Source organism: Anomaloglossus baeobatrachus, chromosome 12, assembly GCF_048569485.1.
Source record: "Anomaloglossus baeobatrachus isolate aAnoBae1 chromosome 12, aAnoBae1.hap1, whole genome shotgun sequence".
In the NCBI taxonomy this organism is placed as follows: Eukaryota; Metazoa; Chordata; class Amphibia; order Anura; family Aromobatidae; genus Anomaloglossus; species Anomaloglossus baeobatrachus.
The window spans coordinates 19,275,763-19,289,892 of record NC_134364.1 but is presented as its reverse complement, the minus strand read 5'-3'; the positions used below and the strand labels follow the sequence as shown (position 1 = coordinate 19,289,892).

At 45.6% G+C, this 14,130-nt stretch overlaps 1 protein-coding gene across 1 annotated transcript; it reads right to left on the bottom strand.

Annotated features, from left to right (window-relative positions):
• Nucleotides 1–402: 402 nt before the first annotated feature.
• Nucleotides 403–13,082, bottom strand: LOC142257539 (uncharacterized). Its single transcript, XM_075329689.1, has 8 exons — nt 13,021–13,082; nt 12,100–12,447; nt 11,845–11,903; nt 9,308–9,378; nt 3,225–3,281; nt 2,807–2,878; nt 1,125–1,640; nt 403–801 (listed from the first exon to the last, which is right to left on the bottom strand). The coding sequence occupies exons 1-8, from the start codon at nt 13,080–13,082 to the stop codon at nt 790–792; spliced, it is 1,197 nt and encodes a 398-aa protein (XP_075185804.1). The 3' UTR covers nt 403–789.
• Between the last annotated feature and the right edge of the window lie 1,048 nt (nt 13,083–14,130).

Here is a 14,130-nt window from a genome sequence, read left to right as displayed (position 1 = left end):
CGAGGGGGAGGTGGCGGGCGGGCAAGAGTGACAATTTATTGATACATTTGTCCCTTTTTTGTTCTGTTTTTTTTTTGGGGGGGGTGGGGGGGGGTTCCTCATATTCTTATTTACTTGTAACATTTTCTTTATTATTTTCAGTGTTGGTCACCTTTGGGGCAGATTTATCCAGCGCGACTTTTTTTTAACCAGTTGTACCATCTTTGCGCGCTGTGTTCTCCGTCCCTTTCCCACAACCGATTATCTTGGCAGAACCATATGGATTTTTTTTTTTTTAAATAGTTTCCAAAATTTAGGACAACTCCTTTAAGCCTTGGCCCAACATTATTTATTCATGCCCAACAGGTACAAATAAAAACAAAAAACAAAGCGGCATCAATATTCGAAGCCTTTTGGTACATAAAGGGGCACTCCAGTACAAAACCTGCATGTATATTATATACGCTAAAGTGAGCACTCATCATTTACCCTCTTCCTCCTGAACCTCGCACCTTCCCTCCACCCAAAAGTCCTTGAAAGTGTCTCAGTCCTCTGATCTTCAAGCATCTTAGGGGATTCTAAACAATCACCCCCTAAATTTCGCTACCTATCCCCCCCATTACCATTTAGGACACACAGAAATTAACTCCTTGAAATCTGGTGATAACATCAACTAGAAGGATGAAGATCCCGGTGTTCTCCCAGCAGCAGACAACTGTAGCGCCTCAGTCCTTCCAACCACATGCAGTCTCCTTAAGAAAACCCTTGAAGAAGTCTTACACCCTTAGCCAGTGGAAGTCTTCTCACCTGTCACAGCATCTGCTGGGGAAAAAGAAGACAAGCGAGCCATGGAAGATTGGCTAGGGCAAAGAAAGGGAGGCTCTCTAGCTGTTGAAGAACTACAACTCCCAGCCTGCCCCAAGATCCACAGGTACGCTGGGGGTTGTAGTGTAGCTACAGCTGGAAAGCCACATGTTAAACGCTGTCCTTTGGATTAGTATTAATCAAAACAGGGCAGAGATGCAATACCAGACTCAGCCTATGGACAAGGGTGGCGCTGTGATGTCTTTCCTCTGTTCCCACCCCCCACATATGAACATTTCTGTTTCACCATGTTCATATGGACTACATCCATTTCAGCCTACCATATATTCGGAGATGCGTGGCTTCTTCCTCCTCGTCTTCTCTCCCTCGGTTCTTACCCCCAATTTCCGTTTCATCAGCGAGGCGTCCAACATACTGAAGTCGCTGTTCTCTTCGGACGTCATGTTGGTTGGAACGAGTGGTGACGTCTCCACCCTGGAGTCCAGACCGGTCGGGAGGCAGCGGCCGGATGAGACACTGGCATCCTCACTCACCATCCCGGAGTCCATACACAGATCCGAGGAGTCGGGAACGCTCAACACACTCTTATTGGATCTGTCAGATAGAGCGAAACTTTGCCAGGAGGTCTTCACCTTCTCCATGGGGTCAGCACAGGGCACGAGGTCACAACCCTCATGTTCTGGTTCACTAGTGGGGATCATTCCACAGTCCACACCCATAGAATCATCCCTGAGAGCTGACGGGTCCGGGGCATCCTCATGTACGCAATTCAGGTCACGTTCACTGCTGGTAGATTGTATGGTGTCCTCAGAGTCTCCATCATAGGGATCCAAGAACTGGAAGAAAGTGGAAGAAGTTGCAGAGTCACTGGTGCAGTCACTGTGCATATACACATTACATTACTGATCCTGTACTAATCCTAACTTACCTCCTGTATTATACTCCAGAGCTGCACTCACTATTCTGCTGGTGCAGTCACTGTGTACATACATTACATTACTGATCCTGAGTTACCTCCTGTATTATCCTCCAGAACTGCACTCACTATTCTGCTGGTGCAGTCACTATATACATACATTACTGATCCTGAGTTACCTCCTGTATTATACTCCAGAGCTGCACTCACTATTCTGCTGGTACAGTCACTGTGTACATACATTACATTACTGATCCTGAGTTACCTCCTGTATTATACTCCAGAGCTGCACTCTATTCTGCTGGTGCAGTCACTGTGTACATACATTACATTACTGATCCTGAGTTACCTCCTGTATTATACTCCAGAGCTGCACTCTATTCTGCTGGTGCAGTCACTGTGTACATACAGTGAGGAAAATAAGTATTTTATCATCTACCAACCAGCAATCTCACAGGCCTGTTATTTTTTTCATGTACTATGCACTCGTTACCTGTATAACCGACACTTATCCATACACGCCGTTAAACACACTACAACCTCTCCACCATGACCAAGCCAAAAGAGCTGTCTAAGGACACCAGGGGTAAAATTGTAGACCTCCGCAAAGCTGGGATTGGCTACAGGACAATAGGTAAGCAGCTTGGTGAGAAGGCAACAACTGTTGGCGCAATCATTAGAAAATGGATAAAAACACAAGATCTCACCTTGTGGGGTAAGGATGATTCGGAGAACGGTCATAAATCAGCCCAGAACTACACAGGATGACCTGGTCAATGACCTGAAGAGCTCAGATCACAGTCTCAAAGACTACCATTAATAACACACTACACCATCATGGATTTAAATCCTGCAAGGTCCACCTGCTCATACCAGCACATGTTCAGGATCTTTTGATGTTCGGCAGTGACCATCTGGATGATCCAGAGGAGAAATGGGAGAAGGATGAGACCTTCTCCCATGCCTCCTCTGGATCATCCTCCCATGCCACCTTCATGTGCTCAGATGAGACCAAAATAGAACGTTTTGGTATCAACTCCACTCGCCGTTTTTGGAGGAGGAAGAAGTTGGACTCACTATCAGTACCTGCAATTTCTGGAAATCCATGCTCTTTACATCTACAGAAGACGTTGGGATTAACAGTTCGATTCCCAAACCCTAAAAATAAATAGAATCAAAATGAAATATAAAAGTGATGAGCCATAGATCAGATATAGATCAGTATTATATCAGCATCATATTATCAGTGTGCCCGCCTGGGATGGGGCGCGGAGCTATATGGCGCAGGGTCCTCATTTTCACAGTCAGTAAATCTATAAACCTAATGAAATCTCTATTAGATTTAGACAATGGGGCCCAGATTTTTATTTAAAGGGCACGTCCATATGTCAGCCAATCCCAGCTCATTTGTCTATGGTCACGGCCCCGCCCCTCCCCTGACATCACTGTTTATTGTAACAGCCTTATGACAATACCAGGGTGAGTGACAACACCGCCTCCGTACCTGGTTGCCATTGTTGTCGGATTCAGAGTCTGTGCTGGATTCCACTTTACATTTCCTCTTAAGACAGAAAACAAACTGATTATTTACTAAGAAATCACACACAGCTCAGGCATCAGCAAAATACAGTCAGAGGCTTTACAATAGGGCTGAACTTTGGTTACTATATGCAAACCATCAGCAAGCAGGTCAGCGACAGACAAAGTTGGAGGCTTTAACATGAAGATCCACCTTTAAAAGTCAGATTCTATATTTGACACCCCTGGGAAATAGGCAAGGTGAAGGAATAGAAGTAGCCATAGCCCCGCACTACATCACTTATTTAGGAATTAAAATAGGCAGAGACTCAATGTCATTATATAGACTTAACTATCCACATCTAATTGAAAAAATAACTAAAGAGCTAGACAGGTGGAGAAATCTTTCCCTGTCCCTGTTTGGCAGAGCACATCTGATAAAGATGTCAGCTTCTCCCGCTTGCTCTATCCTCTACAATCTATTCCCTTACTGCTGAAACACACCGATATCAACAAGTTGCAAAAAGCGTTTATAAAATTTTTATGGCAGGGAAAGAGACCAAGAGTAGCCTACTCAAAGCGGTGTCTACAGAAAAAAGACGGAGGGGTACAAATGCCCATGATTAGATTGTACAACTTAGCGGCACTTGCCAGACATATAAAAGACTGGATCAATGGGACAACCTTCTTTTCTAACGTTCAGCTGGAGAGGGAGCTAACAAGCCCTTGTAACCTGGTAGCGGTATTACATATGAAGCTAGATAAAATACCAACGTACGTGAAACAGAGCTGTTTAATAAAGGACACATGGGGGCCTGGAGAGCACTGAGAAAACTGTATAGACTCCCTTAGGCTACTTTCACACATCCGGTTTGAGCACTGCGGCTCAATCCGGCTGTGAAAACTATGCAAAGGATGCGGCGAAAACACCGCATCCTTTGCATAAGTTTTTACATGCGGCCCGTCCGTTTTTTTCCGGTTGCGGCATGCTACTGAGCATGCGCAGTGGAAAAAACCGCATGCGGCGAGCGGATGCGGTTTTTTCCGCATCGCGCCGCATCCGGCCTCCATAGGTATGCATTGAAAAATGCGCCGCAGCGGCCGGATGCGGCGCAATGTTTTTTTCCGGAGCAAAAAACGTTGCAGGGAACGTTCGATCCGGCCGCGGCATCGGCTAAATCTGCCGCATGCGGCAAAAACCGGACCGAACGCAAGCCCCTGCGGCACAATACGGCACTAATGTAAGTCTATGCAAAAAAAACCGCAACCGGCGTTACAAAAGCCGGTTGCGGTTTTTCTGCAGAACGCCGTATTGTGCCGCAGAGCAAAAATCCGGATGTGTGAAAGTAGCCTAATTGTCTTTCAAAATTTACCCCGTTGTGGGAGGATCCAAATTTTATTCAAAACAAATTATTTCAAGGATGGAAGCAGAGGGGAATACGGAGATTGGGTGATTTACTGAGAGCAGAGGAGGGGAGAGCTCTGAGCTGGGCGGAGGTATCGGAAAAATTTAACATGGAAAATCACCATTACCTACAATATTTACAAATAACAACACATTACACATCAGTGGTAAAAGAGGTCGGGAAGGCTGAGAAGAAGGGGAGTTTTGATGCATTGATTGGTCAGGGAGCAGGACATGAATCCCTTTCGATCATATACCAACGATTGAGAGATCAAGTACAGGGCCCCTGGAAAGAGCAAATATTTAAACCCTGGGAGATTGCTCTGGGCGATCCGGACATCTATGATAAAATTCTAAGGGGGTTGGAATCTGTTAAGAAAGTGATGATAAATGAACAATGGAGGGAGAAGCAATTTAAGCTAGAACACAACGCAACATACGCCTTTAATATACCACATAGCAGCGCACCAGTGCATTTCTTGGACCATTGCCCTAAATGTGGACTCCATAAAGCAAAACTGTTTCACTGCATATGGGAATGCCCACAGGTGAGGGGGGTATGGGAGGAAGCGGTGGCGTACATATTGAGGATTTGGAAAGTAGTTATACCCGTCACCCCTCAGGCCTGTTTCACTGCATATGGGAATGCCCACAGGTGAGGTGGGTATGGGAGGAAGCGGTGGCGTACATATTGAGGATTTGGAAAGTAGTTATACCCGTCACCCCTCAGGCCTGTTTGTTTCACTGTATAGAAGCCCCTACAGAAACTGACAGAGCAAGTGCTCACATTCCAGGTGTAATACACATAGTATTGCTTGTAGTCAAGAAATGCCTACTTAGGAATTGGCTGATAAGACAGACTCCGAGAAATACAGAAATAGTGGATACCCTAAAAACAATAATGATGTACGACAAACTGGATTCGGAGAAACATAAGGAGAGGTCCACTAAAAGATTCTTCAAAAAGTGGAGAACATTTATTGAGCAAAGCTTCACACAGATGGAAATCATCCAGTTAATTAAAGCATTTGAACACACGTCTTGGTATTGTTTGCAAGACATTGCAGGGACACTAGGGACACTGAAGATGGGGAGCATCCAAAGGACCAACTGAAGGGAACAAATAGGTTAGGTTGTTAAGTTACAGGAAATTATTGTTAAGATAATTCTATGGAGATGAAATTGTTGAGACAATGAAAAAGAAAATGATGTAACAGAAGCATTGTACGATCCGGAGAAATTTTATGGAATGTAACAACATGTTCTCTTGTTGATGATATGTGCTTGCTGACATCAAATAAAATATGTTAAAAAAAAAAAAAAAAAAAAAAAAAAAGATCCACCTTTGTCGATTAGGTGAAAACCATCAACAAGTTTGTATAATATGAGGCTCTTAGGTGGAGCTACACCTTTGGCTTCTCACTGGAAACTATCAGCAAGTATGTAAACTGTTGCTGCTGGATATTATTAGAGCTTATATCCTCAGAACGTGGTTCATAAGTATATTCATGAGCCCTGCTAAGGCGGGAAAAGGGGTGTGAATGAGCCAGACTCCCACACTAATCACAACAATATATCTGTACAAAATAACCATACTACACAGACACAGAAATAAAAGACCCATCAATAGTAACAACAGGAGCTCTATCACAATGCAGGGAGAAATTTTAGTTTAGAAATTTTTAGTCCAGTAAAGAGATAATTCCTGCTTTACAGTGATATATTTTCACTCCAAATGTCCAGAAAGTTACAGTAGTCAATTGCTGCAGCCACCACTAGAGGGAGCTCACTACATACAGATTTATACAGCCACCACTAGAGGGAGCTCACTACATACAGATTTATACAGCCACCACTAGGGGGCGCTCACTACATATAGATTTATACAGCCACCACTAGAGGGAGCTCACTACATACAGATTTATACAGCCACCACCAGAGGGAGCTCACTACATACAGATTTATACAGCCACCACCAGAGGGAGCTCACTACATACAGATTTATACAGCCACCACTAGAGCGAGCTCCCTACATACAGATTTATACAGCCACCACCAGAGGGAACTCACTACATACAGATTTATACAACCACCACTAGGGGGAGCTCACTACATACAGATTTATACAGCCACCAACCACTAGAGGGAGCTCACTACATACAGATTTATACAGCCATCACTAGAGGGAGCTCACTACATACAGATTTATACAGCCACCACTAGGGGGCGCTCACTACATATAGATTTATATAGCCACCACTAGAGGGAGCTCACTACATACAGATTTATACAGCCACCACCAGAGGGAGCTCACTACATACAGATTTATACAGCCACCACCAGAGGGAGCTCACTACATACAGATTTATACAGCCACCACTAGAGCGAGCTCACTACATACAGATTTATACAGCCACCACCAGAGGGAGCTCACTACATACAGATTTATACAGCCACCACTAGAGGGAGCTCACTACATACAGATTTATACAGCCACCACTAGGGGGCGCTCACTACATATAGATTTATATAGCCACCACTAGAGGGAGCTCACTACATACAGATTTATACAGCCACCACCAGAGGGAGCTCACTACATACAGATTTATACAGCCACCACCAGAGGGAGCTCACTACATACAGATTTATACAGCCACCACTAGAGCGAGCTCCCTACATACAGATTTATACAGCCACCACCAGAGGGAACTCACTACATACAGATTTATACAACCACCACTAGGGGGAGCTCACTACATACAGATTTATACAGCCACCAACCACTAGAGGGAGCTCACTACATACAGATTTATACAGCCATCACTAGAGGGAGCTCACTACATACAGATTTATACAGCCATCACTAGAGGGAGCTCACTACATACAGATTTATACAACCACCACTAGAGGGAGCTCACTACATACAGATTTATACAGCCACCACTGGAGGGAACTCACTACATACAGATTTATACAGCCACCACTGGAGGGAGCTCACTACATACAGATTTATACAGTCTCCACTAGAGTGAGCTCACTACATACAGATTTATACAGCCACCACCAGAGGGAACTCACTACATACAGATTTATACAGCCATTACTAGAGAGAGCTCACTACATACAGATTTATACAGCCACCACTAGAGGGAGCTCACTACATACAGATTTATACAGTCACCACTAGGGGGAGCTCACTGCATACAGATTTATACAGCCACCACTAGAGGGAGCTCACTACATACAGATTTATACAGCCACCACTAGGGGGAGCTCACTACATACAGATTTATACAGCCACCAACCACTAGAGGGAGCTCACTACATACAGATTTATACAGCCACCACTAGGGGGAGCTCACTACATACAGATTTATACAGCCACCAACCACTAGAGGGAGCTCACTACATACAGATTTATACAGCCATCACTAGAGGGAGCTCACTACATACAGATTTATACAGCCATCACTAGAGGGAGCTCACTACATACAGATTTATACAGCCATCACTAGAGGGAGCTCACTACATACAGATTTATACAGCCATCACTAGAGGGAGCTCACTACATACAGATTTATACAGCCACCACTAGAGGGAGCTCACTACATACAGATTTATACAGCCACCACTAGAGGGAGCTCACTACATACAGATTTATACAGCCACCACTAGAGGGAGCTCACTACATACAGATTTATACAGCCACCACTAGAGCGAGCTCACTACATACAGATTTATACAGCCATCACTAGAGGGAGCTCACTACATACAGATTTATACAGCCACCACTAGTGGGAGCTCACTACATACAGATTTATACAGCCATCACTAGAGGGAGCCCACTACATACAGATTTATACAGCCACCACTAGAGGGAGCTCACTACATACAGATTTATACAGCCATCACTAGAGGGAGCTCACTACATACAGATTTATACAGCCACCACCAGAGGGAGATCACTACATACAGATTTATACAGCCATTACCAGAGGGAGATCACTACATACAGATTTATACAGCCATTACCAGAGGGAGCTCACTGCATACAGATTTATACAGCCACCACTAGGGGGAGCTCACTACATACAGATTTATACAGCCACCACTAGAGGGAACTCACTACATACAGATTTATACAGCCACCACCAGAGGGAGCTCACTACATACAGATTTATACAGCCATCACCAGAGGGAGCTCACTACATACAGATTTATACAGCCATCACTAGAGGGAGCTCACTACATACAGATTTATACAACCACCACTAGAGGGAGCTCACTACATACAGATTTATACAACCACCACTAGAGGGAGCTCACTACATACAGATTTATACAGCCACCACTAGGGGGAGGTCTTCTATACAGATTTATACAGCCACCACTAGGTGGAGCGCTATGCATACTGTGTTATACTCCAGTACAATGTGTAATTAACTAGCTCCCTCTAGTGGTGGCTGCAACAATACACAATTCCACATCACTGAAATAGATTTGGAGCTTTAATTAAAAATAAAGCAATAGCTGTGCGATAAGAAGCCGTAGTAAGAAATTAATCTGCACACAATTTAGGTCACAATGATGAAGAAGGTGTATTATGTGACAGATGATCTGAAAATAGTCATTTCTCCACCTTTCGAGCTCCCACTTGCACTTACCATGTACTTAAAAGCCAATCGCTCGACATAATCCGAATTTCTACCAGAATCCATCGCCACTTCGGTAGCACCTGAGGAGAGGGACGGAGCGTTATACCGCAGACCCTCATATATTGCATATGGACGTCACCTAAAGGGCTCGTCCAGTATTGTGTCAGCACGCAGCTTATAGGGGTATTTGCCATAAACCATTCTTTTACTGCCAGAATCCCCGGGGGTCAGACCCCTTTCACAAGGATAATTAATGGGCGGCAGTGTTGGCTTAATGCTGCTTCAGCGCCGTATGCAGCCCCTATAGGATCCGTGGTAGTGAAAGACGTGGTAATCACTTACTAAGATGGGAGCACACCATTAAAAATGTTACAAGACACTATGGAGCCTATGCATGAAGACACTGGAGTAAGATGAGCCAAATTCATGAAAGGGCGTGAGAAAGGCTGGATGACCAGCACACCGCAAGCAGCGACTAGCCAACATATACAATACACCCACACTAATGTGCAGGGCCAGACTAACCAACCGGGAGCCTGGAGGACCCCGGGAGCAAGGAGTGCAGCTCCGGTCACTATGCTGCTATACATCATGTCTTATCCTAGAGTCACCTCCAGAGCTGCAGTCACTATTCTGCTGTTATAGTGTGTCATCCTTCAGAGCTGCAGTCACTATTCTGCTTTTACATCATGTCTTTTACTCCAGTTACCTCCAGAGCTGCAGTCATTATTCAGTTGTTTCATCATACCTTATCCTCCAGTCACCTCCAGAGCTGCAGTCACTATTCTGCAATTACAATCATGTCTTATCCTCCAGTCACCTCCAGAGCTGCAGTCACTATTCTGCCGTTAAATCATGTCTTATCCTACGGAGCTGCAGTCACTATTCTGCGGATACATCATGTCTTATCCTCCCATCACCTTCAGAGCTGCAGTCACTATTCTACTGTTACATCGTGTCATCCTTCAGAGCTGCAGTCACTATTCTACTGTTACATCGTGTCATCCTTCAGAGCTGCAGTCACTATTTTGCAGATACAATCATGTCTTATAGGCCAGTCACCTCCAGAGCTGCAATCACTATTCTGCTGTTACAATCAAGTCTTATATGCCAGTCATTATTCTGCTGTTACATCTTGTCTTATCCTCTAGTCACCTCCAGAGCTGCAGTTACAATCATGTCTTACATGCTAATGTGCAGGGCCACACTGTTGTGCAGCTCCAGTCACTATTCTGCTGTACATCATGTTTTATCCTTCAGTCACCTCCAGAGCTGCAGCCACTATTCTGCAGTTACAATCATGTCTTAGGCTATGTGCGCACGTTGCGTAAATTCATGCAGTTACGCTGCGCTTTGCAGCGCAGCGTAACTGCATGCGTCCTGCGTCCCCTGCACAGTCTATGGAGATTGTGCAGGGGCCGTGCGCACGTGGCGTCTCAGAGCGCAGCGCTTCGGCTACTGCCAAAGCGCTGCGCAAAAAGAAGTGACATGTCACTTCTTTCCTGCGCTTTGCCGGCAGCTCCTGCTCTGTCTATGGGAGGAGCTGCAGGCAGAGCGCATGGAATCGGCGCTCACTACGGACATTTCTGCAGCGATCTAAAGCGCACATGTGCTCTTCAGATCGCTGCAGAAATATCTGCAGGGCTAGTACGCAACGTGCGCACATAGCCTTATAGGCCAGTCACCTTCAGAGCTGCAATAACTATTCTGCAGTTACAATCATGTCTTATAGGCCAGTCACCTTCAGAGCTGTAATAACTATTCTGCAGTTACAATCAAGTCTTATATGCCAGTCACTTTTCTGCAGCTACAATCATGTCTTATTGTCCAATTACCTCCAGAGCTGCAGTTACTAGTCTGGTGTTCCAGTGTGTCATCCTTCAGAGCTGCAGTCACAATGTCTTATATGCCAGTCACCTCCAGAGCTGCAGTCACTATTCTGCAGTTACAATTATGTCTTATACGCCAGTCACCTTCAGAGCTGCAATAACTATTCTGCAGTTACAATCAAGTCTTATATGCCAGTCACTTTTCTGCAGCTACAATCATGTCTTTTCATCAAATTACCTCCAGAGCTGCAGCCACTTTTCTGCAGTTACAATGTCTTATCCTCCAGTCACTTCCAGAGCTGCAGTCACTATTCTGCTGTTACATCCAGTCACCTCCAGAGCTGCATTTTCTTGTAATTCTTATGTTGCACACATGACTGAGGATCAGGGTTGTTTTTTTTTGTTTTGTTTTTTTAAATGGCATAGTTTACATATGAGGAAAAAAAACGGCGCAGTCTGTGATTTTTGATTCCGGTGTTTGGAGGTGGAGTAATCCGACAACCCCGACGCCATCATAAATGCTGCTGAGGTTGTCGGGCAGTGGTCGCCTCCTGCATCTTACTTTAAAACTTTTCATGAACTTAGAAAAACTTTCTAAATTGTGGTAAAACTCTGCGTCAGAAGGAGAGAAACTGGGGCGTTTTAGCTTTTCAGCCGTAAAGTGAACGCCGCAGCTTTCTCATCGCTCTGCCACTGGAAAGACCTCTGCTTGCTTACAGTGAGTGCAAAATGGCAAAGTGCTTGCAAAGCTGAGGGTCTGTGGCAATGTATCCAGCCTGTACACGGAGGGGCTGGGCAGCAAATACTCAGAGGTCTCCATTCACTGACAGCAAGGAGAAGCCACGCGGGAAAACATGGGGCGAATGCGACCAACGCCGGGTAGCACACCGCGCACAGGGCCGCACGGGGGACACAGCACCGTGCACATGCTGCAGAAAACACCTAAGGTAATAACCGCTCAGCCCGCGGTACCTTCCCCGGCAGCCGCCGGCCTCCTGCTCCCCGCTCCGCGGCCACGCTGGCTTCTGCGGGGCATCCTCCTGCACCGGTCTCTTCTTCCCCGCCCCCTCCACCTGCTTCTCCTGCACCGGTCTCCTCTTCTCCTGCACCCGTCTCCTCTTCTCCTGCACCGGTCTCTTCTTCCCCGCCCCCTCCACCTGCTTCTCCTGCACCGGTCTCTTCTTCTCCTGCACCCGTCTCCTCTTCTCCTGCACCGGTCTCCTCTTCTCCTGCACCCGTCTCCTCTTCTCCTCCACCTGCTTCTTCCGCTCCTCCTCTTCCTCCTCCTTCTTCTCCACCTTCTCCTGCGGTTCCTCACGGCTTCAGCCGGGGTCGCGGCTACTGTGACGTCACAAGACGAGCCGCGCTGCGAGTGGGCGGGGCATCTACACGCCACTGTCCTGATGTCATACAATTTACGCTCATTTAAAGCGGCTCCTGTGTCCTCGCCAAAACTGGTGACTATTTAGCTTTTCTTCAAGGGTTGTGATAGCTTTACTATGGGAGCAGGTATGGGTACTAAGGCCTGTTTCACACGTCCACGTAAGGTGAAGGTGCATATGAGTGTCCCTTTGTGTGTTTCTGTGGTATCCGTCTGACATCCGGAAAGTTAAAGAATAGCATGAACTTGCATGGTTCTGGCTAAATCCCAGTGGGTAGAAGGACCTTCCTTGCTAGTGGGCGTGACCAGCTTGGTTGATGGGTGTGGCGATTTTTCCTCCCAACCATAATGATACCATTTGGGGTCTTACCCCCAGACCCCTGCTCCATGTGGAGTTTCTTCCTGGCATCAGCTATGTTGGCAGAGGCCCCGCCCCTTCTGGTCACATGGACATGACAGCAGAGGTCCCTTAGCCCACTTGGATTTAGCCTCTACTGAACTTGTATACTCACCAGTCTCCTGCGCTGCTGTTACTTGCAGGTCGCAGGCAGTGCAGTGAATATGCATGAGGCATAATGAGCAGGTCCTGGAAGTAATAGCAGAGGCAGAGACAGCAGCGTTGGAGACAGGTAAGTATAAAAAATGTTTCTTTTTATCTGTTTTCTCTGGTACGTGTCACACGGATCACATCAGTGTGCGGTCCGTGTGACACCCGTGCTGCCGGCAGAAAACGGACATGTCGTCGTGAGGAGCACATGCACACACGGTCAATGTGAAAACACAGATGTGTGTGCAGACCCATTGAATTTAATTGGTCTACGTGTGTCTGTGTCTCCAGTACGTGTGACGTCCGTTTTTACACGTATCAGACACAGACACCCGTAGACCCATTAAATTCAATGGGTTTGCAAACATACATAGTGTGTCCACCACCATTAACTTGAGAACGGCCGCAGCTAAAGGCATAGAAGTGGTGTCTAATTAACCCCTTCACGACCGGCCGATTTTTCGCTTTCCGTTTTTTTTTTTCGCCATTCTTTTTCTGAGAGACGTAACTTTTTTATTTTTCAGTCAATATGGTCATGTGAGGGCTCATTTTTTGCGGAACGAGCTGTACTTTTAAATGAAACCATCAGTGTTACCATATTGTGTACTAGAAAATGGCAAAAAAATTCCAAATGCTGAAAAATTGCAAAAAAAGTGCGATTGCACTATGGTTTTTGAGATATTTTATTCACTGTGTTCACTATATGGTAAAACTGATGTGTGGGTGTGATGCCTCAGGTCAGTGCAAGTTCGTAGACACCAAACATGTATAGGTTTACTTTTATATAAGGGGTTAAAAAAAAATCGGAAGTTTGTCCGAAAAAAGTGGCGCACGTTTTACGCCATATTCCGTGACCCGTAGCGTTCTCATTTTTCGGGATCTTAGGCTCAATGACGGCTTATTTTTTGCGTCTCGAGCTGACGTTTTTAACGGTACCATTTTTGCGCAGATGCTACGTTTTGATCGCCTCTTATTGCATTTTGCGCAAAAGTTGTGGCGACAAAAAAACGTCGTTTTGGCGTTTGGAATTTTTTTGCCGCTACGCCGTTTACTGATCAGATTAATTGATTTTATA